Source organism: Prionailurus viverrinus, chromosome D3 (assembly GCF_022837055.1).
Source record: "Prionailurus viverrinus isolate Anna chromosome D3, UM_Priviv_1.0, whole genome shotgun sequence".
Lineage (NCBI taxonomy): Eukaryota > Metazoa > Chordata > Mammalia > Carnivora > Felidae > Prionailurus > Prionailurus viverrinus.
In genome coordinates, this window is record NC_062572.1 from 95,328,835 (window position 1) to 95,353,874 (window position 25,040).

The 25,040-nt window shown below is 55.9% G+C and overlaps 1 protein-coding gene across 6 annotated transcripts in view; it reads left to right on the forward strand.

Annotated features, from left to right (window-relative positions):
- NFATC1 (nuclear factor of activated T cells 1) overlaps nucleotides 1–25,040 on the forward strand; it is a 110,986-nt gene that overhangs the window by 77,024 nt on the left and 8,922 nt on the right. Inside the window, exon 11 of one of the 6 annotated variants that reach the window (XM_047827262.1) lies at nucleotides 4,025–4,489. The exons of the other annotated variants lie outside the window; for them this stretch is intronic. Coding sequence (XP_047683218.1) covers nucleotides 4,025–4,098 — 74 coding nt within the window. The 3' untranslated portion in view covers nucleotides 4,099–4,489. Of the gene's footprint in view, nucleotides 1–4,024; nucleotides 4,490–25,040 lie in introns of those variants that run through there. 6 annotated transcript variants of the gene reach the window in all.

Sequence of the window (25,040 nt, forward strand, 5' to 3'; positions counted from 1 at the left end):
CTCCTGCCCCCCCGCCTCCGTGGTCAAGGCCTTGCAGCCTCCTTTAGTCGTCGTCCCTAAAAGTAACAGCCAAATATGGTAACCTCGTTCCTCTTACCACAGCTGTTTCAGTGAATGTCCCATTTTTACCATTCGTATCAAACGGGCTTCCCCGTGGCAGAGCTGCAGGCATCCCGTCGGAAGAACGTTCCCTTCTGACGCTGCTGTTCCAGAAGCGGACGGTGCTTATGGGCCCGTCCCACCTAAGCGGCAGGTGCAGGCTGGCAGGAGGACCCATGAGCCTTCAAGGCAGTGCAACCCCAGCCCCAGCCTCCGAGCACCAGTGGTTGCCCTTGGCTCGGTGACCCAGGGCTTTGCAGACTCCTGTCCGCTGGGGTGACCCGGGGCCTGCGCCCTCTGTCTGCTGGGGTGACCCGGGGCCTGCCCCGGCTTCTCCATCCCCAACTTGGCTACGAGCTTTCAGGTACTTTTGTTCCATAAACGTTCCACCTTCAATCCTGGAGCCCCCTTGTGGCGTGTGCCTGCTGGCTCCTACGGGAGACCAGGCCCCTCCTCCTTCCCGAGGTGCAGGCCCCGATGAGCTCTCAGGGACACCCCAGAAGCCGGCAGTCCGTCCTTCAGAACCGCACTCTGGGTCCACAGCTGCCCTCGGCAACCTCAGGAGTATTATCATCGGCGGGAGGTGGCACCGGGTCCCTGTGGGTACCTGCGCTGCATTCGGTCCCCTGAGGCGCATCAGGCCCGAGGCGGCCAAGCTCCCTGCCTGCCTTCTCAGTGCTCCGTGCGGTCTCGGGAGGTTCTGGCCTGGCCCTGGGGCCGGGAGGGCCCGAGGGTCTTGGCCGAATCTCCAGTGCCTTCGGGAAAGCGCAGAAGACCGGCCGGGCAGGCTCTCCAGCCGGCTTTGCTGCCCGAGTGTCTTGAGGTCAGAGGCGGTCTTGTTAGGGGTGAGGGGGTAGGGGCCACCTGGGAGGTGTGTGTGACGGGGGTGTCCCGCGCCCCGTGAGTCCACAGGTGTAGGATCTGTTCTCAAGAGGGCGCCATGGCCCCGGCGAGTCTCTGGGCGCCGCCCAACTAGAGCTCACCTGGGTGGGTGTTGGATTTGGTGGGGAGGGCAGAGCTGATGGGGGGGTCCTCCTCCAGGCCCCTAGTCCCACGGGGCCGCCGGCCGCACACGCGTAGCACTGACTCCCGTCTGCAGGGGCCCAGCCGTCAGCCCGGTGCTCGCTCACGGAGCAGGGCTCTGGGGCCACGTTCTGCAAGGAGCCACCACCTCCTGGCTGGCTCCCAGTCCTGGCCTGACTCCCTCCATGGCGCCTGCCCCACCTTTCCCGCACTATCTGTCACCCACCCACCATCATCAGCTGCTGTACCCTCACTGGGTGGGGGGGGGGGGTGGTCTCACACCTCCATCCACTTTGTGAGGTCACTTTCTCAGGGATCTTTCCTTCTTCATCCAAACATCCTGCCTCGGTCTCCCTGGGCATCTCCTCCTGCTCTGAGCCTCAGCCCTGCCCCCCTGACAGCAGCCGTCTGCCCACTGGCCTTTCTTGGTGATGCTTGTGGTCCTGGGCCCCCTGGGCAGCGGCTCTGAGAGCCGGCCCGTGAGGCTACACGCAAAGACGTTCCCTCTGCCTCCGTTTGGGGCTGGATTTATGGGTCCTTATTTCCACAAAGGCCCCGTAATCCGAGGCCGGCTATAAACAAAGCTTTTCAGTTTTAGCTCATGAGAGTATTCCCGGGAGATGTTTATTGTTGTTGTTGTTGTAATTTTTTGGTCAGAACTGGGATTGTGGTGAAGGCAAGGGCACCGCAAGCCTCCGTAGCAAGCAGATAACGTGTTTATAGAAATACGCGCGCTTTTTCCCTCGCGCACGCCGACGCGTGCTGTTCCCCCTCTGCCCTGGTGGTCCTCACGCAAACCTTGAGCAGCTGAAGAATAGACGCTGGCCTCGGACCCCTTACAGAAGTGGCCCTGATACGTCCCTCTCTGGGTCCTTCCAGAACCGGTGGTGGGTGGAGGGGACGAACCTGGGACTGCCTTTCCTGAGGCTGACGGAGGCCAGTGGGGAGCACGCACCGTGCTCCTGGGGCTCAGCCTCACACCGGCCCAGGCTTCCCTGCAGCGCGGCTTCTAGGCCCAGAGGCCAGAGTGGGCCACGCACGCAGGCCCGGGAGGTAAGCACCGAGAGCTGTGGGCTCTGCGGCTTCTCCCTGGCAGTCCGGGCACACACATGGCCTGGCCCAGGTGTCCATCCGCCACCAGGAGAGCAGATGGAACGATTGTCACTCTGTGTGGCTGGAGACTATGTGCCCACAGGCCGTGAGGAGGCAGAGTGGGCCCAGCCCCTTCTTGCTGTCCGAGTGAGGACAGAGTGCCGTGTCCTCGTGCCAGGGTGAGTGACTCCGTCCACTCAGGTGGCACGGGCTCTCGGGAGGATCTGGAGGCAGGATCTCCGTGGCAGCCTTGGCTCCCTGGAACCCAGGACCCTCTCACGAGAGCCACAATATGAACGTGGTCGGAAGACGGTTTAATGCAGGGTAAAGGCCCACGTCGCGGGCACGGCACCTGAGCCCGGAGCCCCCCATCGGAATGCCGAGGGACGTCTAGGGCCGGGTTCAAACAGGCACCCTCCCGACGGGCCGAGGGGAGGGCACGCAGGTGTCGTGGGCGGGTGTGGGCCTCGACTCAGAAGGCTCTCCGCAAGCCTGCAGGACCTGTGTTGCCCCAACAGTCTGTTCCTGTGCCAGCCGCCACCCCCCCCCCCCCCCGCCATTTTAACAGCTCACCTGACGGTGGCTTTAGAGAATTAACTTGCCAAACGGACAGTGTCACGCTCTGCCCCTTCCGGGTTGAGGGAAGGTTCGGAGAGAGCTTGCGCACTGCCTGGGTGGGAGAGGGGCCACGCCCACCACAGCCGACCTGGGGCCGGGGACCCTGATGGCCCCTCCCATCTGAGCAGCTGCCCTGCTGGCGCTTCCCCGCCTTGGCCCACGGGAGCCCCCCAACACCCCCTGGAGCTGCAGCCCTGAACCCAGTTGTGCCGCCCCTCCCCTTCCCCCTCCCCTCCCCCCCACGCCCGCCCCACGCGTGCCTCCCCTTCCCCCCACGCCCGCCTCACACGTGCCTCCGCTCCCCCCCGCGCCCGCCCCACGCGTGCCTCCTCTCCCCCCGCCCCACGCGTGCCTTCCCTCCCCCCACGCCCGCCCCACGCGTGCCTCCCCTCCCCCCCACACCTGCCCACGCGTGCCTCCCCTTCCCCACCCGCCCTCCGCCCCACTTACTGGTGATTACACTGCCCTGGACCAGGCGTGAGTTGCCCTGTGCTTTGTTCACCCTGTGTCTTAAGACAATGGGACCCAGCGTCGCGGATTCAGCCCAAGGGCAGCTGTGACGATGAGGGTGGTGGTGCCCGGACCAGGTGCATCTTTCCTCTGTCTCTGGTCTGAATTTGCAGCCTGGAAGTGGGATAAACAGCAAAAACCTAAATTAGAAAATCCGACACGTTGATTTCAAGTGGCCTTGAAGTTAAAGAGCAAACGTAGTCTTGGGCGGTTATGCAGCCGGCAGGGGGGAGGCTGGGGCGGCTATGATGGGGGGATACGCCCACTTCCCGGAGAGACCAGCAAGCCATGGGACAGTGGGACCGCGGGCCCGTGACAACCTGGTGGCAGTGAGGCCTTTTCCTAGAGGCCCACGGGACCGTGGACTCCCACACTGCTCTCCGGGGGCCCCGTGGGCGGACCGGGCCTGGTCGGTGGAGGGCCTGCACGCGCCGGCCCCTGTGGTGACAAACCCGATAGCGGGGAGCACGGTGACGATCATCCCGGCCTTTCCCTCCGACCAGCAGAGCTTTCTGGAGCTCTCGCGTTCACCTGATGGGGCCACGCAGGAGCTCTGACCTTCATGTAATTACATTGGGCGATGATGGCATGCTGGCTTCTGCACCACCGTTCAGAAGTCAGGGACCGGGTGCTTTGGGGTTCTCTGCTGGCGTTTCGTTTGGGTTTTATTTTTGTTTTCTAGGAGCATGTGATGAAAAAGCCAAGAACGGGGTTTCTGTCCAGTCGCCAGGCGTCTGGGGCACTTGCGGCACGTAAACGTCGCTGCCAGGGTGGCTCACGCTTGGGACCGCCCCTCGCGTGTGACCTGCTCTGTCTGCAGAGCGACGCCCTGGAACCTGGGAGGATTAACGCGTTACAGATTTCCGTTTGTCTTAAAGAATAACGTAAGCGTAAGAGAACTGGCCTGAAAACGAATCCCAACTTTTTTTTTTTTTTTTTTTTTTTTTTGTTAGAATTTGTTTTTCAGTTGTCTCTACTCTCAGGTTGTGTTTCAAAAGTATTTGGCCTGTAAAAGTATTTGGCCCTTCAGTTATAATTTGTTCTTCGGTGCAACAGTATCCATAGGATTTAAGCTCTCGATTAGACTTCTCAATCATGGCAGAATCACAGGTATATGTTTTTAAGAGATCCATGTTATAAGCCTTGTGCTATTTCAAATGTAGATTTTTAAAAATCGGCTGTAGAAGCTAGCCAGGAGCCCTTTCTGGGGTACGACCCTGTGAGTTCCCCGTGTGCAGAAGGCAGCTGTGTGGCCGTGCTCCCCCTGCGGTAACGGGTTGTCCGTGGCTTACGCAAAAATGTGAGCAGCTCACACACGCGCACGTGTAACTGTCCGTGTGTCACGGCCTTTGGAAAGGTACCCTACGCGTTTCTGGAGCACACGGCATTCACCGCGTGTTATGTGAACAGGACCCACACAAGAACGGCTTTTGCAGAAACGGGCACTTCCTTTGAGCTTCGCTGCTGACGCGCTTGCTCCCGAGGCGTTGGTGTGTCTGCGCCTTCGCCCCCGTTGTCACCCCGCCCGCCCTGCAGCCTCAGCCACAATCGGCCCTTTCAGTCCCCGCCAGCAGCGCTCAGCCTTCCAGAAGTCTCCATGTCATTAAAACAACAAGCAGGTGGACCAGGCGGCCAGGATCGTGTCTGCCCGAGTCTGGGCCGTGCGTCCCCTGCTCTGCTCCCCCCTCTTCCCTCAGCCCAAGCTGCTCTGGGAGAGAACAGAATCTTTCCTCATGGAAAGTTTTACTGACCTGGCTTGGCACCCAAGGCTGGGGCCTCCCCCATTCCGTTCGTGATGGAAAGAGTCTGTATCACGGTGATCAGACACGCGAGTCGTTAATACTGTGGACGGCGGCTACTGCGTGATGGGTAGAAGAATGGATTCAGCCACGCAAGTGATTCATTAGAGTCAGTCCTTCATGCACGTGGATGTGCACCTCGGAGTCTCGAGGCGTAAAAATTACGCCCCACGCCACTGGAGACAGGGTCTGCTGTTGGTGGGTTGCAGGCTCTGAGAATGGGTTCTCTGGAGACCCCGCAGAGGGCTCTCCCAGCGCAGAAGTGAGTCCCCCAGGCCTGGCCTGAAGCTGCTGACCCGAGAAGCAGAGCCTCTAACTGGTCACTTCCAGGTACCGGAGCGCCTCAAAGGGCCGTGGCAGGCTTTTCCGGCCCGCGCGCGCTCCTCGCGGGGCCCTCGGTCCGTGTGTGCACGGAGCTGTGCGTCAAGGGACGGTGCGCCTCGTGGGGGTCAGATACGCAGACGTTGGTGTAAATATTTTAGCCTTTGTCCAGATAAACCGAAGTGTGACCCGGCAACTAGCAGAGACTGTTGGTCAGTGTGACGAGGGTCTCTCAAGTGGACGTGGGCAGTGCCCCAGCCCCGTGTTTCCCCTGTCTCAGAAGGTGTGTGCTTCCCCTTGGGAACCTGCTGCGGCCAACCCCCAGGGCAGCAGTGGTCAGGAGGCCGGGCCTCCACGAAGGAAGAGGGGAAAGAGAGCGGGGGGTCCGGGAGGCCTGCTGAGGAAGGCCCTCTAGAAGTAGCGTGCGGACACAGACCTGCACCCAGCCCGTAATCCGTCGGGCCGTGACGTCAGAGCATCTGCTCCTTCCGACGTGCCGCGGGGCCAAGCGGGCAAGGGGCCCTTCAGCGCGTGGGACGTGGGAGCTTCGGTGTCGGTGAGGTTCCGGGCACTTTCCTCCATTCTTACCTGGCATAGATGTTACCTAGAAGCATGGAGTGCTTTGAGTTATCTTGTTTCTGATGACGACATCGTTCTAGAGTCTGCCTGCTTTCTGTGTACTTGGAGGGGGATCCGTGGGATTGCCGTCAGTGATGTTTCCGCCTCTCCTCGCCGTCACGGGCCTTAGCTCGTTTCCCTCTTAGTGTTAACTTGAGATGAAAAAATAGAGTTGGAGAAGGAAAGCAAAGGGAAGAGCCCAAGACCGCCATGGAGCTCAGCAGCCTTCCAGCTACTTACGGCAGGAGCGCAGAGGACCCGCCAGCTGATGCCCAGACGTGACTGTGCTTGTGGGCAGCGTGGGACGTGCTTGTGGTGCTTTTGTCCTCTGTCACGGGCAAGCTCTGAGTAGTCGCAGAGTGTGCGTGGACGAGCATTTCACGACTGCCATGCTGGTTCTTTCTGACTTCCTCCTGCAGAGAGCAGGGCACCTTTCTGAGAGTTCTTTAAATGGCTTTGTCAATCTGCCACAGATCGGGTTGTACGACTCGGGCCTGGGCTCCGTGCCTTTTGTTTCTCTGAGGCTCGCGGCGCTTTCCTACTTGAGAATGAGCACTCTTTACAGATACCTTCAGATCCGTGAGCCTGCGAATAGCACGCCACTGTGCCGCGTCACCGGAGCGTGAAGCTGTGAGGCAAAGCATTTAAGAGCATAATAGCCACATTCAAAAGGCACGGTTGGTGATCGACCATCAGGGCCTGGCGTCTCTTTGGGGAGGGTGGTGACCAGGGCAGCGGAGGGCTCTGTCTACATCTGTCGGACAACTGTGTTTTTGTAAGAGCAGCCAGACTCTTCTGTAACGCAGGCCGGGCGCTGGGCTCTCTTGCCCCTGGAGCTGCAGGCAAAGAGACGGCTAGGCACGGACGCTTTTAAGCGATCTTCCTGACAGAAAAGTGTATTCTCACCTACGGATCCCTAAGGAACACTGAGTCACTGGCTCACGGGTGTCCGTCACGTTCAGGCAGAGAAGAACACGGATGCTTGGAATTGTAGCAACATTCTTCCCGTCGGAACTGAGAAAGTCGTCCCGACCGAGCTGACGCATCATTGTCAACAGAGAACCCACGTGCCAGTAACAGCACGGCCTTTGGCGCTTTTCAGACTGTTTGCATACGTTCTCTCAGTTCACATCTTCAGCCTTGGAACAGACCCGTGGCCGGAAGTGCCAGTGTTGGCCGCACTCGGCAGGGGAGACGGGGCTCGCGGACGGGTCGGTTAATGTGCTCACATCACACTGAACAAGTGACAGGCCAGGAGCACCACGGGGATCTGCCAGCTGTGGTGTAAGTGCAGCCTCTTTACCAGGGTCGGCTCTGTTATGAGTATCTCCGCCCACTAGACATGTGACATTTAAAGCGTCCTGCTTAAAAGTCTGGCTTGCAAGCGTGAGTGGGCCTTGCGAACCCAGGAGGACCGTGGTGTGTCTTCATCGGAGAACCTCTGGTTCTCGCCGGAGGCACCTTTTGAGAGCTCGGAAAGGATGCCAAGACAGACAGGACTTGCAGAGTGTTGGAGAGAGGGCCTCACGCAGTCAGCACTCCCAAAGAAAGCAACAAAAATACTGACAGAACTACCAAATCAATCATTTCACAATCTGGAAGTTCACCGAAGAGGCGGAACAAACTGAAAAGCATTTACTCGAGAAAAAACGGACCCACGAAGAAGAGTGGGTCTGTGATGGTGTAAGCGGGGGCTACTCCCATCCCGCCTTCCCCAGCTCCTTGGAGCATAGCTGTGGAAAGACAGCAGCTTCACAGACCGTGAAGGACGTTGGCCTCTGTGGGGCTCGGTGAACACCCTGCCCCGAAGCGCAAACAGTGTCTCGACTGGTGGCGAAGCTCCCTGGAAGGGTCGTCTTCCCGGGCCATGATGGAAAACACGGACGGCTAGACTCACGCTTGCGGGAGATTGCCCAGGCTGGGATCTCAACCGGGGCCAGCGGGAGACCGGCCACACTAGGTGACCGCAGCGGGGTCAACAAGCCCCGACATATTACCGGGGACCGGGAGACCGCACGTATGCACACAGACGCGCACATGCTCAGGAAAGACCCGGGGAAAGAAAGGACCGGGTCGTTCGCCGCAGGCTGGCCTGGAGACCCTGTGCGGAAGCCAAGTGGATGCTGAGGCTGACTTGGGGACTGCCTGCAGTTCGATCTCATCAACAGAAGGTGGAGACGTAAGGCATTTGAAGAAACCTCCCGACTGACCATTAACCCTGCTAACCTGAGGGTGACCCTTGGGAAGCCAGGCTTCAAGATAAAAACATGGTTTTCAAAGAGGAATAGAGAACTTAGTAGCCACACATTACAGAGAATACAGGATCCACAGAATCCGCCCAGAAAAGTCATCAAATACACAGCAGCAAGGGAAGGGGGAAATAAAGAGCAAACCCTATTGGCGGAGGAGTCTGTTTCCAAAGTTCCTCCAATACGTTATCTGTAATGCCCAGTTTTCAACTAAAACATTACGAAACCTGGAAAGAAACTTGAAAATATGTCCCATACAGACAGGGAAGAAACAACGCACCAGACTAGACAGTGTCCCTGAGAGGGCTCAGCTGTTGGACTTAGCAGCAAGGGCTTTAAGTCAGTGGCTGGAGATCTGTTCAAAGAACTAAAGGAAACTATGTTTAAATAAGAAAGTATGACAACAGCATCTCAGCAAATAGAGATTATCCATAACGAGATTAAAAGTTTTTTGAAGAACCAAGTAGACATTCTCGCCTTGCAGAGTACGATAACTCAAACGAAAAGTTCATTAGAGAGGCTCAGAGGCAGATTGGAATTGGCAGAGAGAAAGAGTCAACGAACTTGAAGAAATGTCTATAGATTATCCAGTCTGAGGAATAGAAAGAAAAAAGGAAAATGAATGTGTGGGAAACCATAGAACATGTAAATAGGCATACTGAGAAGAAAGACGGGAGAGAGAAAGAAAGGGGTAGGAAAAATATATGAAGAGATAATGGCCCAAATCTCCCCAGATTTGATGAAAACCATTGTACATATCCCAAAACAAAACAAAACAAAACAAATCAACAAATTCCAAGTAGAATAAATCCAAAGAAATACAGCTAAGCCCATTATAATCAGGCTGTCGAAAGTCAAAGGGAAAGACACAATCCTGAAACCAACAGGAGAGAAACAAGTCCCCAGGGACACTGAGTCCTCAACAAGAGTAGCGGCTGACTTCTCACTAGCAATCGCAGAGGTCACAGAGGAAAAGACCATTGACCAAGAAGTCAATAGCTAGCAGATCTAGCTTTAAAAATGAAGGAGAAATGGGGCGCCCGGGTGGCTCAGTCGGTTGGGCGTCCGACTTCGGCTCAGGTCATGATCTCATGGTTTGTGAGTTCGAGCCGTGCGTCAGGCTCTGTGCTGACAGCTCAGAGCCTGGAGCCTGTTTCGGATTCTGTCTCCCCCTCTCTGTGCCCCTCCCCTGCTCCTGCTGTGTCTCTGTCTCTCTCAAAAAATAAATAAACATTAAAAAAATTTTTTTTTAATGGGGAAATAAAACTGTTCTTGGGTAAGCAACGATGTGGATATTTTGTTGCCAGCAGACCTGACCTAGGAGACGTTTTGAAGGCAGTCCTCTCGGCTGTTGGCAACTCAGATACACGCGCTTGGTAAAAAGTAATTTTGTAGACAAATTAAAAAGACAGCATACGTATTTCAAAACTCTTTTCTTCTCCAAACTTGTTTAAAAGAAAACACATAAAACAAAAATTACAAGACTATTCTGATTGGCTTATATAAAGGTGTCATTTGTGTGACAATAACAGAAAGGGAATGGTAGGGAAGGAAGCTATATCAAAGCAAAGGTTCTCTATGTTATTAGGAATAAGTTCATATTAGACTGAACTGGAAGGCTTTAAGTTAAGCTGTATATTATAATCTCTAGAAGAGCCACAAAAAAAACTAGTTGAAAAATTTACACCGTAAATGAAACCAAGCCAAACCAAACAAAAAAAGCATTGAAGTGATACATTAGAAAACATATTCAACACAAATGAAGGTTGTAATGAAAGGTCATAGAAACAAGAAAAACAACAAACAACCCCCCCCCAAGACATGGAAAACAAACAACAAAATGGCAAATGTAATTCCTACAACAAAATTACATTAAATTTAAATGAACTAAATACTCCAATAAAAAGGTGAAGTTTGTCAGACTGGATTAGGGAAAAGAAAACAAAGCAGGACCCAATTATGTGCTGTCTACAGACGACATACTTTAGATTTAAAGGCACAAATAGGTTGAAAGGATGGAAAAGATATACCAAGCAAATAGTGACCAAAAGAGATTTGGAGACAAAATCAATTTAAGACCAAAGAAAATGTCGAGGCGCCTGGGTAGCTCAGTCAGTTACGTCTGACTCTTGATTTGGGCTCAGGTCACCATCTCATGGTTCGTGAGTTCAAGCCCCGCGTCAGGCTCCATGCTGCCTGGGATTGTCACCCTCTTCCTCTCTCTCTGCAACCCCCTTAAAACAAATAAACTTGAAAAAAATGAAAGAAAATGTTGATGGAGACAAAAAGGGACAATTTATAACGAGTGAAATGTAAATTGAGCAAGAAGATACAATAATTTTAAATATATTTGCACCTGAAAACGCCCACATAAAACACGAAACAAAAATTGGTAGATTTAAAGGGATAAACGGAAAGACGAAAATAATGGCTGGAGACCTCACCACACTACTGTCAGTGATGGAGAGAATAACTAGACAAAAAATCAGGAAGGATGTAGAACAATTGAACAGTGCTGTCAACCAGCTTGACCCAGAAGACGTGGATAGAACACTCAACAGAGTGGAATGTGGGTGGAACATTCTCCAGGGTACCTTTTCTATTCATACAACGAGCCTTAGTAAATTTTAAAGAATTAATTCTCATCACAGTGGAATGAATGGAATTAATTTATGGAATCAGTGCAATCCCTATCAAAATTCTAGCAGGTATTTGGTTTTGCTTTTTTTCAGTAACATGACAGATGACAGAATGATCCCAAAATTCATACGGAATTTCACAGATCCAGAGTAGCCAAAACAATTTTAAAAACACAGAACGGAGTGGGACCCACACTTCCCGATTCAAAATTTACTATAAAGCTACAATGATGAAGACAGTGTGGCACTGGCGTAAGACATACAGGTCAACGGAACAGAATTTAGAGATAAGAAATCCCTACATTTATGGTAAGTTGATTTTTAACAAAAATGCCGAGCCATTTAACTGGGGCAAAGGATAGCCTTTTTAACAAATGACACCAGAAGAATTGATATCCACGTGCAAAAGAGTGAACTTGCACCTTTAGCCTCATACCGTACACAAAAATCTCAAAATTGATCCTGGAATTAAATGTACAAGCTAAAACGATAAACACGTAGTAAATAACGTAAGAGAAAAATCTTCAAGACCTTAGATTAGGCAAAGATTTTTTAGATATGATACCAAAAAACATAGTCCAATATCTAAAAATGGGCAAATGAAACCCCATCAAAATGCAAATTTTATTCTGCTTCAAAAGAACTATTCAGAAAATGAGAAGACAAACAATTGACTAAAGAATATAGTTGCAAAATACATATCTGATCGAGGGCTCGTATCCAGAACGTACCAGAAGTCTTATCTCAACAATAAGAAGACAGCCTAGACAAAAACTGGCATCTAAGATTTAAGTAGACGTGTGAATGGCCAATGAGCACGTGCAGATATGCTCAACGTCGTCAGTCATCAGGGAGGGCAGCCGTGACACCGACACGGAGGTGATTTTGTACCCAGTGGAGGGAGTCTAATAAGCAAGAATGGCTGCGGCACACTTGGGAAAAGGCAGAGGAAACGGGAGCACAGTTGTGTCCCGTGGCCCATCCATTCCACGCTTCAGTATCTGCCCACGAGAAGTCAGCACCGACGTCCACACAAGGCCTTGCGTGCAGATGTTCTCAGCAGCGTTATTTATAACGCCCGAACATCTGAGACGACCGAGTGTCCAGCCCCTGGACCACAGACGGGAAAGGCATGTCACAACCAGACGATGGGGTGTTACTCAGCCGGAAGGAGGATTGACGTGCTAACACACACTCCAGCGTGGGGCACCTGGAAAACACAGGCCGAGTCAAAAAAGCTGGACACAAACACCCCCTGTTACGTGGCTCCGTCCGTGTGAACGTGTCCAGAAGAGCCAGACCTCCAGGAATGGCTTTAGGTCTGCATCTGTTACGGGGCTTAAGGAGCTTCCTTCCAGAGTCACCCACGTTTGTTAAGACACTCGATGCCAGAGGCAGAACGGCTCTTTTGAAGCTGAAGGCTTGTGTGTGTCACATACGGTTTTTCCTTTGTGGAACACGTACGGTCCTCGGACTCCTTTCTTAAGGACAGCTGGGAGACAATTTGTTTGTATGTGGCATAAACACAATGCTGGCGGTCGAATTTCTCGGGGGGTGCAAAACTGCGTGTGCTTCCACGTTATCCCCCATTTAGCCGACGTAGGGACCTTTTGGGAGACACGGCCAGTGAGTGGTACCAGGGGCCGCTCTGTTGGTTGCCTCGTGGCGGCGTCCTCGATTTCCTGCCGTCGGGCATGCAGCCTGTCCATCGGTTTCCATGTCGGGTGGGTGCACGGAGCTGGGAGTCCCCGTACCTTTCTCTGCTTGAATTTTGAAGCAGGGTTCTTCCTTCCTTGCAGATTATAACGCGGACACTTACACACACTGCAGAACAAAGAAGGCCTGTTCCTTTCTGAAACATCCGCCCTTATCGGGCCCAGGGGACCCCGGCTAATCAGAGCCTGATACTGCGCACAATGGGCCGAGTCAGCCAGACCACTCCCCGCCCTGGGCGCACGCTGTCGCTGCAGAGCCAGTGGCCGGTGTTCTTTTGTTCTGAAATGGGGCAGACAGTGCAGGATGCAGTCATCGGGCCTGGGGGCGGCGTTATCAGCCCCCCGGCCGTCCTCTCTCCCACCCAAGGGTGCAGGCTTCCCCAGCACTCGGCCCTATCAGGCCCCACAGCTGCTGTTAGTTTAGATACGGCAGGAAGTGGGCCTGGAGGACAGTGGCAGTTGATGGCCCTCGGCGGCGTCCAGAAACGCCTGTGATTTGCCTGGGGTCTGGCTCTAGCCCGAGTCCACCGCAGGGGGGAAGGGGGAATGTGCCACAGAGACACCGTCTGGCCACACAGATGTAGGGGAGCCTGGCTGCCCCCTGGGGCCTTGGCTGGTCACTCAGAGCGGGCAGCTGGGCCTGAGAGCCCAAAGTGGGACCCGCACATGGGCAGCACCCTTCAAACCAAAAGGAAGAAGCCCGGGACCCCGGACCTGTCCACTCCTCCGGCTAGCCCGTGTAGCTCTTTGTTGTGGAAATGGCTGCAGACCTGTCAAGACCCCGGGGAAAGCCTTGTTGTCCAGCCCCTCTGTCCTTTCTGCCCCTGACACGGGCAGATGGTTCTGATGGGGCTGAGAGCCGTGGCCCAGAGACAGCTGGGCTGGAAACCGGGGGCAGGTCTCGGCCGGCGGTCCGCATCACGATGGGTTCCCCGTCGGGGTGGCTCTGAGAAGTCCACGGGCTCAGCGCTGCCTGCGCTGGGACCCTCTGGGTGGGGCAGACCTTTCTCCCCCACCGGCCCCTCTCGGGCTTGTGCTGGAACCGGTTTCCAGAAGGGACTCCAGATAAGACGGTGGTGCCGTTACGGCCCTAGCCGGCATCTGAGAACGTTTCGCGTGAGAAATTGCATTTTGGGACATTTCCCCTGAATTGCCATCTCCAAACGAGATCGGGGAACAGGGAGCGTGCCCCTGGCCGCGGCACGGCTGCGTCCCGGGTGGGGAAGGCCGTGCTGTGCCTGCTGCTCTTGGCACACCTCCCCGCCTTCACGGTGTCAAACCTCGAGTCGCCTTTATTTGCACTTTGCTTTTTTTTTTTCCACGGTAGCTGTTGCCAGCAAGCCGTAAACTACCGTATATCACTCAGATTTAAGAACCTAAACTTTAAAACAAATTAAACTCTTGTTGACGTTGTAATAAAAATCAGAATGGAACCAAGTGGCTCAGTAGAAGCAAACTTCAATTATTTTTGTGGATTTAAGATTGTTTTCTGGGATTCCCAGACTCCCAGCACAGCGAAGTTATTTCCTCTTGGCAGATGGCTGGACAGCAGAAGGGCGGTGGACGGAGGGAGGGCGGTGGCGCTGGGCCGCGCAGCCTGCCCGTCAGCGGCGGGCTCGCTCTGGCTTTGGCGGGGGTGTCTGCGGCCACACTTGATAAAGCCACAGGACAGCTTGTAGTGCTGGGGCTGGGAGAGTGGCACGCCCACATTTTTTTTACGCACTTGAATTTAAGAAAAGCGCCCAAAACCTGCTTGTCAAGGTCTGGCCGCTCATCGAGTGTTTGTCTGGATTAAAAGCGTGGGAAGCACGCATCGGACTGTCGTTGCGAACTTTGTCCAAACGCTGGAAAGTGCGCAGAGCGGCCGCACCCGCCCTCCGCTCCCCTGGTCCTTATCTCTCATCACCCGTTAACCACGGTGTTGATGCTCTGTCACTCTCGGAGATGGAAACGGTGGTTTCCACGGGACCAAGTGCCAGCTTTCCATCCTGCGTGCAGCTTCCTGTCCCGATAGGGCGGAATGAAGTATGGCACGGAGACATACGGATGGAAACTGGGTGATTGATCACTTTGGTGAGCATTTCCCCGTAGGCGTGGCAGGCTCCCTGGGGGTGCCTTTTGACCTGGGCTTTCAAGCGAGCCTTTTACCAGAATCGGCCCTTCCCTGGCCTGCCGCTTCCTCCTCTGTTCTGCTTCCTGTTTCTGTGTTTTCAAGGCCAGGTGGGCAGCGGGGCCCAGTGCACGCGGTCTGGAGCCGTCCCCAGCTGCCGCCCTGCTAGGTCGGCAGAGCCTGGCGTTGGGGAGCCGGAGGGGGTGGCCGGGCACCGGCACGGCTCCTACCTGCCCCCAGGGCGCAGCTGGGAGGAGGCCCCTCTGCGCTGGGAGGAGCTGGGGCCTGGAGTGTGGGCCTTGCTGAGCAGACGGCATCCAGCACATTCATTAAATGCTGGGAAGGTGAGGAGAGCTTCAGGACGCACAACCCTCTGGGCGGTTTCTTCCCGGCACCCCTCAGTGTCCCGAGCTGCAAGGAGCAGGGCCCTGGGCACCGGGAGCATCTTTGCAGACACTCGGGGGACTCTTAGAGCAGCTCTGGTCACCATTGCATCGGCGACCTCCACTTGAGCAGGGCTTCCTGAAGTCAGCACTCAGATGGGTGCGTGGAAGTGTGGCCAGACCTCTGGCCGCTTGTGGGGAAGGTGGAGCTGTGGTGGAGGGGCTGACCTCGGGCGCCTAGGCCTGCACTGTGCCCGGGACCCTGGACCTGTCCACTTCCTCCGGCTAGTCTGTGTAGCTCTTTGTTGTGGAAATGGCCACAGACTGTCAAGACCCCGGGGAAAGCTCAGACACTGCTTTGCCGTAAAGTTACTCACACCCGATACAGAGCCCCTTCAGTCTGAGCTAACATCTATTGTGCACACATATTTCTAAATAGCTCGTTCTCTGCACGTTGCCTCCTTTTGAGGACATATGTAAGGCTTCTTCGGAAGCCAATGTAGATAAACAGAGAGAGAGTTAATGCCAGATTTTGCAAATGGATGGCTCATAGCCCCACCAAAAGGAAGAAACCCGGCAGACGCGAGCCCGCCACGTGGCTGGGCGGTGACGTCGGCCCGGCCTGAGCAATAAATGCCCAGAAGCCTCCGGTGAGACTGTTACTTAGCTCTCGCTCGGTCTCCTGGAAACTCACGCAGAGGATCCGTTCAACTTTCAAAAGAGGACATAACAAACAATATTTGCAGATTCCTCACTCTGTTCCGGCATTGCAGGGCCTTCAGAACACACGCACACCTCGGTTCTCTGGCTCCTCGAAAATTAGAGGGGAGTGGGCAGAGGAGGTCAGACAGCTGACGATAGTCACAGTTGAAATAGCGGTTCGAGAAGACAAAGCTAAGCTGCCGGACCGCTAATGACCGCGCGCTTGCCTTGAGTCTGGGGACCGAGAGATGGTTTTGGGAGGACTTTTCAGGAGAGTGAGACGCGCTGGGTTGTAACCTGTCCTGTGTCTGCTCCCTGTGGACAGCTGCAGATGTGTGGGCCTCTGAAGGACGTGACCCGTCTCCAGGCTTGGGTTCCGTTGGGAGTTCGGAGCGGCTAGACTCTCCCCGGAAAGCAGCTCTGAGAAAGCTGCAGACCCAGGCGGGGTGCTTCCCCGGGCCCCCCGTGTCCTTCCCGCGTTCGGGTGACGGCTTGGGTCTGTCCTTTCGAGGAGGGTGGGAAACGGCGGTTCCACCTGAGGCCTCAGGCCGAGAAGTGGTCTTCGGGAGCGCGGTGACACAGCCAGACCGCTCCTCTTGGTGGACCAGGGGCGCGCGGTTATTACATAAAGTCAATTAGAGCGCATACATGCCGGTCCTGCTGATTTGATTTAGAACTAACGAAAGCTCCAGTAATGGGCAATTACAAGAAACTTAATGGCCCTTTATACTGAATGCAGCTTCCATGGCACCTAATATACTGTGATGAATTACTCATTATGTGCAGTGTTGGAATAGCTTCTATAAAGATTAATAATGAGATAATCAATACAAAAATTCAGTCTTGGGTGTTTTTCCACTCCAGGGTCAATATGTCCTCCAGACCAGGGGCCTGTTCCCTGGGCTGTATTTGGTGGCCGCTCCCTCTCAGTTCGGTTGTCTCTTCCACACACAGAATCTCTGAGAGGAACTTACCAGCTCGGTTTTGCACACGGTTTTCTTCCTGCGTTCTGTGATTTTTCTGTTCAGATCTTCACAGAATAAAGAAGCCGGCTTTGCTGCTGGTCGGTTTTCTCAATACTCACAGGAACAATTCCTACCCTCAAGGTGGGCTCAGACCAATGGGGCCCGTGAGCACAGGAGTGGCAGCAGGTGGCCCTCCCCCGGGGGGCCAGGAGAGCCAGGAGCGGGACGCGGGCGTCCCGGGTGGCAGGGTGAAAAGGTGTCTTGGGGCAGAGGACATCGCTGGGGGTGGGCACCGCCGTGGGATGGGCTCGGCCGCCCAGCAGCTTCCCCAGGTAGCAGGCGAGGCGCCTAGGCTGACCGACAGTCACCGGCTTCTCCCGGGCTCCAGCTTGCCTCTGAAGACGGTGTTGGTGTTTAATTACCAAAGTTTCAGACACGTGCAAGATATGATAAATAGTACGGTGGGTCCCCAGGGTCCTCACCCGGGTCCACACTCGGGGCGGGCAGGACACGGCACTCTGTTCCTTCTCTGCCCTGTAGTGGTCGTTGCTGAGATCACAGGGACCCGGGTCCTGGACCTCGTGTCTGCCGCCTGCCATCCCGCAGGTACAGACGGCCGTTTAAGCGACCGCTTTCTTATGTGATTACAGCAGGGCAGCCCCGCCTGACAGAATTACTCATGATTCTCTGGTAAGGTGAGGATTTACTTCACACTCACATTAACCGACAAGGTGTGGTTTCACTTCCCGTGAAGCCAGGAACAGGTGGGCTTGAGCCTTTCCTCTGCCTCCGTGATGAGCAGCCTCTTCTGACCAAACCCGGCAGCTGCCAGGTGCGTGGAGGGCGCTTGGCCTGCGCCCGGCCGGCGGGCGGTCTGGTGCGGCCTGCCGAGGCCCAGCCGGTGCACCGTCGTGTGGACGCTGCCGATGCCCACAAAGGGTCGGGAGCCACTTGGTTCGTTAGCGCCTTTTGTGTCGAGGACACCGACTCGTGTCCCCGGGCAGGGAGACAGGAGGCAGCAGCCTGACCGTCTCTCTGCCTCTCTCAGTCCACTTCACGTTGTTATTTTTTAATTAAAGGGAGCCTTTTTGGTCTTTTATTTTTTCATTTTTGTTAATTCTGTGTGAATACAAATTGTATATTTCGGGGGAATGTGTTTTCTAGCAGCACAAAGAAAGCCCTGGAAAAACGCTTGTGGTTTAGTGATCCCCAGGAGCGACTGTGGGGTGAGTTTGGCGTGGAGACAAAAATGGGCCAGGTGATAGGGGAGCATACGCCCGCCGCACGCCCGCGGAACCCCCCAGTCACGTGGCCGGCCCGGTCCCCACGGAGGCTGGAGTTTCCACACGGGCGTTCGCATTATCTGGAGTATTCGGGCTAAATAAGGAAGCAGGCACTGAAGGCAGGAAAATTATTCTGTTTTAATGGCTGACAGTCCCGTGTGACAATAGTATCTGCCGGTGCCAGCCCCACACGCAGTCGGGAGGGTCATGTTTTATTAAAACCGTGACTTGTTGTCACTCAGACTTCGCCGTCCCGGTCCCTCCTTCCAAAAATAGCAGGCCCCGTGGCAGTGGCTTATTATGATTAAAAAGATAAAAATAAGTGAAGGCTGAAATGGGTCCAGGACACCCGAGGTAACACGGGAACTTACTTTTTAATGAAACTTGAGAGACGGCCTCATTTTCCACCGCCTCACAAAGCGTCTTTGAAAAAAGTCAGAAAAGTAAAACAGGGCTTCGGTGATGTTGCAACTCTGCATTTTCAGAATTGCCATGGTTGTGACAGTCCTGCAGAAGGGCACCTGCTCTCGCCCGAGGCCGTGCGGGGCCGGGGACAGCACCGGCCACGCCAGGTGGGGCCGCATGGACGCTGAGCCCGCCGTCCACACCAGGCCACGGACGGAGTGCCCGCCGGTGAACGAGGAGGTAGGGACGGCGGACTTTGTAAGACGCTGCCTCTTTTAAGAAATTAAAACCCCGCACGAGAGACGGCTCCAGCTTTCTTCAGCGCCCACCCGTGCTTGGGCGGGGGGGGGGGGGACAAAAGCGTGTTCTTCTCTGCTCCTACCTTTCCAAGCGGTGGCTTTTATCATGACGTTTTCACGCACTGCCCACACCTGCCGTAATGCTTTCGATCACCAAGGGGGTCTGGCTACGTCTGTGCAGTGGTGCATGTGAACACTGTGTGTCCAGCAGGCCACCGACCGCGTGGTTCACGCCCTCCGCACGGAAGGTCTCGGCAGCGGGGACCCGCGCGCTCGTTAGGATTTGCGTCCGGTGGCCTCCGCGTCCCAGAACCACTGGCCGTGTAAAGGTTCGCACGGCAGACACTACCTGGCCAGCGATATTTCTGGTCGCACTGCTGTCTGGCTAAATTATCATCCTCTCGGGTTACAGCACTAACTTTAGCTAACGGTGTATTTTCTGGGAAAGTTAGCAAATACTTTTTAAAATTATCTTTTAGTTATAGGAATGGGGAAAACGGCCTTCCTGTTTTGTTTTGCTCCTCACAAAGCTATTTTGGCTCTCCCTTAAAAATAAAAATGTCTCTGATGAAGGGCACGCATTTTGCTGTCCCTCAGAAAAAACTGAGTAAGCGCGTACCAACCACCCTTGTACGTTTCTTTACACGCGGTACTTAATTTGGCCGTGAGCTTTGAGCGGGCCCACGGGACGAGACGGTGCCGCTGTGGCCACAGGACCTGCGCCCAGAACTTAATCCTGTGTGGATCCTTCCGGCCTGTTTGTTTCCCACGTGGCTTGTGTTTAAAGGACAGCGATGGCTTTTGAAAAGTCGTCCTCTTCATGAAAAAGTGGCATTGTGGCCTGTCGTCAAACCAGAAATGAAAAAGGAACAGTGGCCCTGCCAGGCTGACTCTGAATGTTTAAAACTTCACGGGACAACTGTCTCCTTAGCAGAACTAACCTCACTATCGGAAAGGAGGAAGATGCTTTAAAAACGTGTTTTACGTGATCCAGTTAACGAGTACCGACGCAACCGATATTTTTTTCAAACAGCAGACGCAAGAGTGTTACTTGTGAAGTATAACCCTTAGCCATCTTCACTGAACTTTTTTTTTTTTTAATTTTTTTTTAACGTTTATTTATTTTTGAGACAGAGAGAGACAGAGCATGAACGGGAGGGGCAGAGAGAGAGGGAGACACAGAATCGGAAGCAGGCTCCAGGCTCCGAGCCGTCAGCCCAGAGCCCGACGCGGGGCTCGAACTCACGGACCGCGAGATCGTGACCCGGCTGAAGTCGGACGCTTAACCGACTGCGCCACCCACGCGCCCCTCACTGAACTTTTTTAAAGCAAAGATGATGCCGTGTGGCTGGGGGAACGTTGCCGAACTGGATTTCTTACTCCCGAGGCCCAAACCCAGCTCCTGAGGAAGTCGGCCCAGTGTCTGTGTGGACACCCACCTCTCCCGTGTCCCCCCTCCCCGAAGCCCCGCACGTGGGCCCCACGACCCTGATGGGTGGATTCCTGCCAGAGAGAGGGGACAGAGAACCCCGCCCACGGTCCCAGGCCTGTGGGGCCAGGCAGGGGCAGCCCGGGGGCGTCCGTTCAGTTGTCTTGCCCCGGGTGACACTCAGGGCTGCGTCCGGGGCTGTCGGCGCTCTGTGACAGACACGGGGCGCGCGGCCCGTGTTTGTATTAGCCCACGACACGCCTACACAGAGAGGTGCTCTGATCCTCTAAAGAATGCACACGCTGTGCAGGAAACACTGAAACTCAACACACGGAAATGACCCCCACCTCTCGGCACCGTGGTGGGTCTCTGTGAGCGCGCGTGCAGCGTGGCCTAGCCCAGGCCTCCGCTGACGTGCCCGAAAGTCCACTCTTCCCACGGACAGGAAACTGAACGTTCACCAGAAAGTGCCAGTCCTGCGGCACGTTGGCTGTGGAAGCAGGCTGGCCGAGCACGCGCTGGGCACGTCGACGCGTCCCTCTGCCGTTCAGAAAGCCAGCCTGGAGAGCCTGTCCCCAAGGAGGCCGTCGCTCAGGCCGCTGACGATGCCGTGTGAGGCCTGGAGCGTCCCCTGCCCTCTCTGGGCCCGTCTTCGAAGAACGATAATAACATCCACCTCCCAGAGGGCTGGGGAGGGTGCTGTGCGGTTCACGCCTGTCTTACACTCGGCACGCGCAACTCCATCCGGGAGGTTGGTTTCTCCGTTCGGCGTGATCACGGCATCCCCGACTCAGAGGGCAAAGAGGGGTCTCGGCCAAGCCCCCTTGTCACGGAGGAGACCCTCAGGCTCCAGTCAGGCGCAGGGGCAGGGTGAGAACAGGACCCAGGTCATCTTCCTCCGGCCCTCCCGCTGCTGCGTCCGCCCCGAGAGCGAGTGTCTGGGGCGCAAAGAGCTCACGTCAGGTTTTCCGGGGAAGGCCACAGGCCTCCGTTCATGAATCTCTGACCCGGTGCTTAAATGGTGCGGCAATCACGTGAAGGGACTTGAGTTCTGAGAAAGTTAGAGAATCGTGGGACCACGAGGAGTTGTTGGCTTTGAAGTGGCTTCATTCGCGGCCCCGGGCACCCCCCACCCCGCACAACAGGGGTCGGGCCGCCTTTCAGAACAAGCACCACCGAGATGCTGGGACGTTTCTGTCACTTTCTGGGGATTGCTTTCCCTCCCAGAGTCTGTTTCTGTTTTAACTCTGCTCACACAACGTCCTCTGGTTCTTAGGATCTAAGGGACACACTGTCAGGACCCCGGGTCTCCTTTCTAGTCTTAGGGTGCCGTCATCACTTCCAAGCCCCTGTTATTTAAAGTCAAGCACAGACGCACACACCGTCACTTCTTCCCTCGGGGTAGGAAGGAGGGCTGTCGCGGAGGAAGTGTGGGGGCCGAAAAGATGGACGGCACCCTCCTCCCCAGGCCGGCGGTGAGCAAGCTGCCTCAGAGGCCGAGAGAGGCCCCCACGGGCAGGCAAGGTGTGTTGACAGCGGGCGGCTGTGCTGGGCCGTCACATCAGAAAAACAGACTTAAAACCGGTCGAGTGGGCGCACGCCGCGAGAGCGGGGCCCGTGTCAGGCGGGCAGCGTCGTGTCAGGGCCTCCGGCAGACCGTCCGTGCGGCGCCTGGAACCGCCGTGCCACGCCGCTGGGATTTCTGAATGAAGTTTCCCATACGGCGTGTCAGCAAACCTCTGGCTTTGATATCTGTGTGATCGGGTTGAGGGCGGTCAGTTCCCTTTGCTGTTTGTTTCAGAGCAAAGGAAATGCTGATGTGCGGTGTTCGTTCTGACGATGCAGTGGAAAATTGGTGGCCGTACAGACACCGAGTGGTTCCTGGTTCCTCCGGTCGCTTGCTTCTTCTCCTCCTCGAAAAAAAAAGTTTTTTTTTTTTCAAGGCACGGAACAGCTAGTACAGGAGAAATGAATGAAAAAAAGTAGGTGTTTTTAGCACAAACGGAACAGAATGCCACGTCTGTGTGCATGGCGCCCCTGGGGGGTGGTGTTTTAAGAGAAGCTGCGGAAGAGGGGAACGCGGCCCTGCCGTCGGCCCTTCCCCACCCTTCACGCCGGGTTCTGAGCCCCGCGCAGCCCTGCGGGCACAGAGGGGACCAGGGGCAGGGGCAGAGTGGAGGCCAGGCTGGGAGGAGGGGGCCTGGCGGGCTCGGGCACGGACCCTGGGCTGGTGGAGCTCCTCACCCGTGAGCCCGAGGGCCGCCGTGGCCACTTGCCGAGCCTCCCTCCCACTCTCTGCTTCCAAACCTGTGACTGCGGCGTCTGCCTCCCCTCCCTCCTGGGACTGTCGCGGGGGACGGCAACGGTGCGCGTGCGTGTGTGTGGGGAGCGGGGGGCTGCCTACGTGCGGGGCCGACCTGCCCCACGCTGGTTCCTGACATTCTGATTGAGATCTTTGGCCACTTTCGAAAACCAGGAATTCCGAAAAGGGGGGAAACTGGGCTTATAAGCGAGGCGTCAAGGAGGAAAACACGTTCAGTGAGGTTCGGACCCTCGCCGCCCCCTTCGGTCACGTCGTCTCAGGAGAGCCCGACAGAAGCGCAACAGGGGTAAACTGAGGCCATTTCACTACAGCACGAGGCTGTAAAGTCCGTTTTTTTCAAAATGGTGTTGAAAAGGAAACTCGTTAGATGAAAATACAAAAATTTTACTTTAGAAAGGACCCTTCACTGATTACTTTGCGAGCTTATTTGTAAATCACCGCGAGATCTGTGTGTGTTGCCGGAAGGTTCCAGGGACTGTGGACAGATAACGTGAGCGGAGGTGAGCGCGCGTGCCTGTGCTGTGTACATTTTAGACTTTAAATGTTAGAAAAACACGAATTTTCTTTTCCCTCCGTCTCAGACCTGCGCATCAAGGTGGCTCGGGTGTGTGTGTGTGTGTATCCTGCACACGTATCCCAGAGTCAGACAAGAATTCAAACTGCCACAGAAGTTTCAGGAAAAAAAACAGTAGTTTCCACCTGGGGAGCGCTTGAGAGAAAACTTAAATACGAGGGGAAAAACCTTTCTCATTAAATTAAATTGTGGCATAACAGCTCACCACATCCTGCTGCAGGGACATCCGACGCTAAGCACAGCAAAGGTTCCTCTTTTAGGCGTCTGACAAGCTGTGAGGGTCACATGTCACCTGCAGTGCAAAATACTTGCACAGAGAAAAAACCCTGCGTGTCGGTGGAAAAGCTGAATAAGAAGATGGAAACTGTCAGCAGAGAGGAGACACTGTAGGAAACCGTGACCGAGAGAAAACCGCCCCCAAAGTCACCAGCACAAGCCCCTGGGGGCGGCCGTGGACTCACGGGGCCTCGGCACCGTGACCTCACGGAAGACAAGTGGGAGGCCGTGGCCGGGGCGAGGCCGGGGGAGACGGGACCCCGCGTTCTCGTCCCCAACCCGGCCCTCGGAGCGCCCGGGCCCTGCCTGAGGTCCGTCTGGGAGCGGGAGCCAGCGTGGCTTTCCCCGCAAGGCCAAGGCACAGACTGTGAAACAGCGCGGCTGTGCCGTCGTCCCGCCCTCAGTTGTGCGGCCGAGCTGTGCGGGGCACCTGGTCCACCTGCCCCTTCTGTCAGCTGCGGCTGCCCCGTGCGCTCCCGAGGGGACCTCGGGGCAGGTCCGGAGGGCGTTGGCGCGTGCGCGTGGGTCCTGAGCGCGGTGCTAAGGCGCCTGCCGCGCCGTGACGCTCCTCGACGCTGCCGGGCCTGGAGGACGGGGGCATCGGACGACCGCTCGCTTCCGGCCGGCCGTTGCTGGGAGGCAGGCGGGGCCGGTGACTTCTCAGAAGCCCACGGACGCCAGTGACGGACCAGGAGCACGGCCCTCCCAGCCCCCCCCCCCCCCCCCCCGAGACCCTCCTGCCAGCCTGGGTGGGGGCAGGTGCCAGGACAGAGGGCCGTGACGCGCTCCGCCGGGTCCCTGGGCCGCTCAGGGTGCGCTGAGTGATTTCCCCACCCCCACCCACCTCGGGCTCCCCCTTCAAGGTTCAGGTGACCCGGTGGGCAGCAAGGGGAAGCCCGCTTCTGAGGCTGCTTCCCCTTTTGTCGTGTCACACAGGTGTTGTTTTTCCTGTGCTCTGTGTAGCCCGGGCGAACTAGACGACTCGTGGCTTCTTCGCTTCAGCCTCCCTTCTATTGGTCGTCCCTATTACCCGTCAGACGTCCCCACATTCCCAGATAGGGTTGCCCCTCAGCCCTCCCCACGTTCCCCGCCATTATCACTCCCTCTACCTCCCCACGTTCCCTGGCATTATGACCCCTGTGACTTCCCCCGCATTCCCCTCGTTATTAACCATCAGGCCCCCGCAGATTCCGTCATTTTTTCTTTGTCTGGCTCCCTCACATCTCCGTCACTATAGCCCCTCAGAGAGAGCTTCCCCCCCACCTGGTCAGCGATCTCACTCGGGTCGCATCTCTGGTCTGAGACTTCGCTGTCCTTGGCATTGGAAGGAGCAGTGACACCCAAACCCCCGTGTGTGTAACTGACGAGTCTGGCCCGTCCCTCAGGGTGTCCTGTCCAGGAGGCCGAGTCTGCACAAGCTGTCATGGCTGAGTGTTGCAGCCCCCAACCCAGAGCAGGCCCGTGGGGGCCGGACACCCCCGTCCCACCGTGCCATCACCTGCTGGGCCCGGAGCCCAGACGTCGCCACGGACGCCCCCCAGACTTCCATCCAAAATTGGGTCAGGAAGGGCTCCTGGGCCCACGGGCCCGGTCAGCGTAGGAGGATCT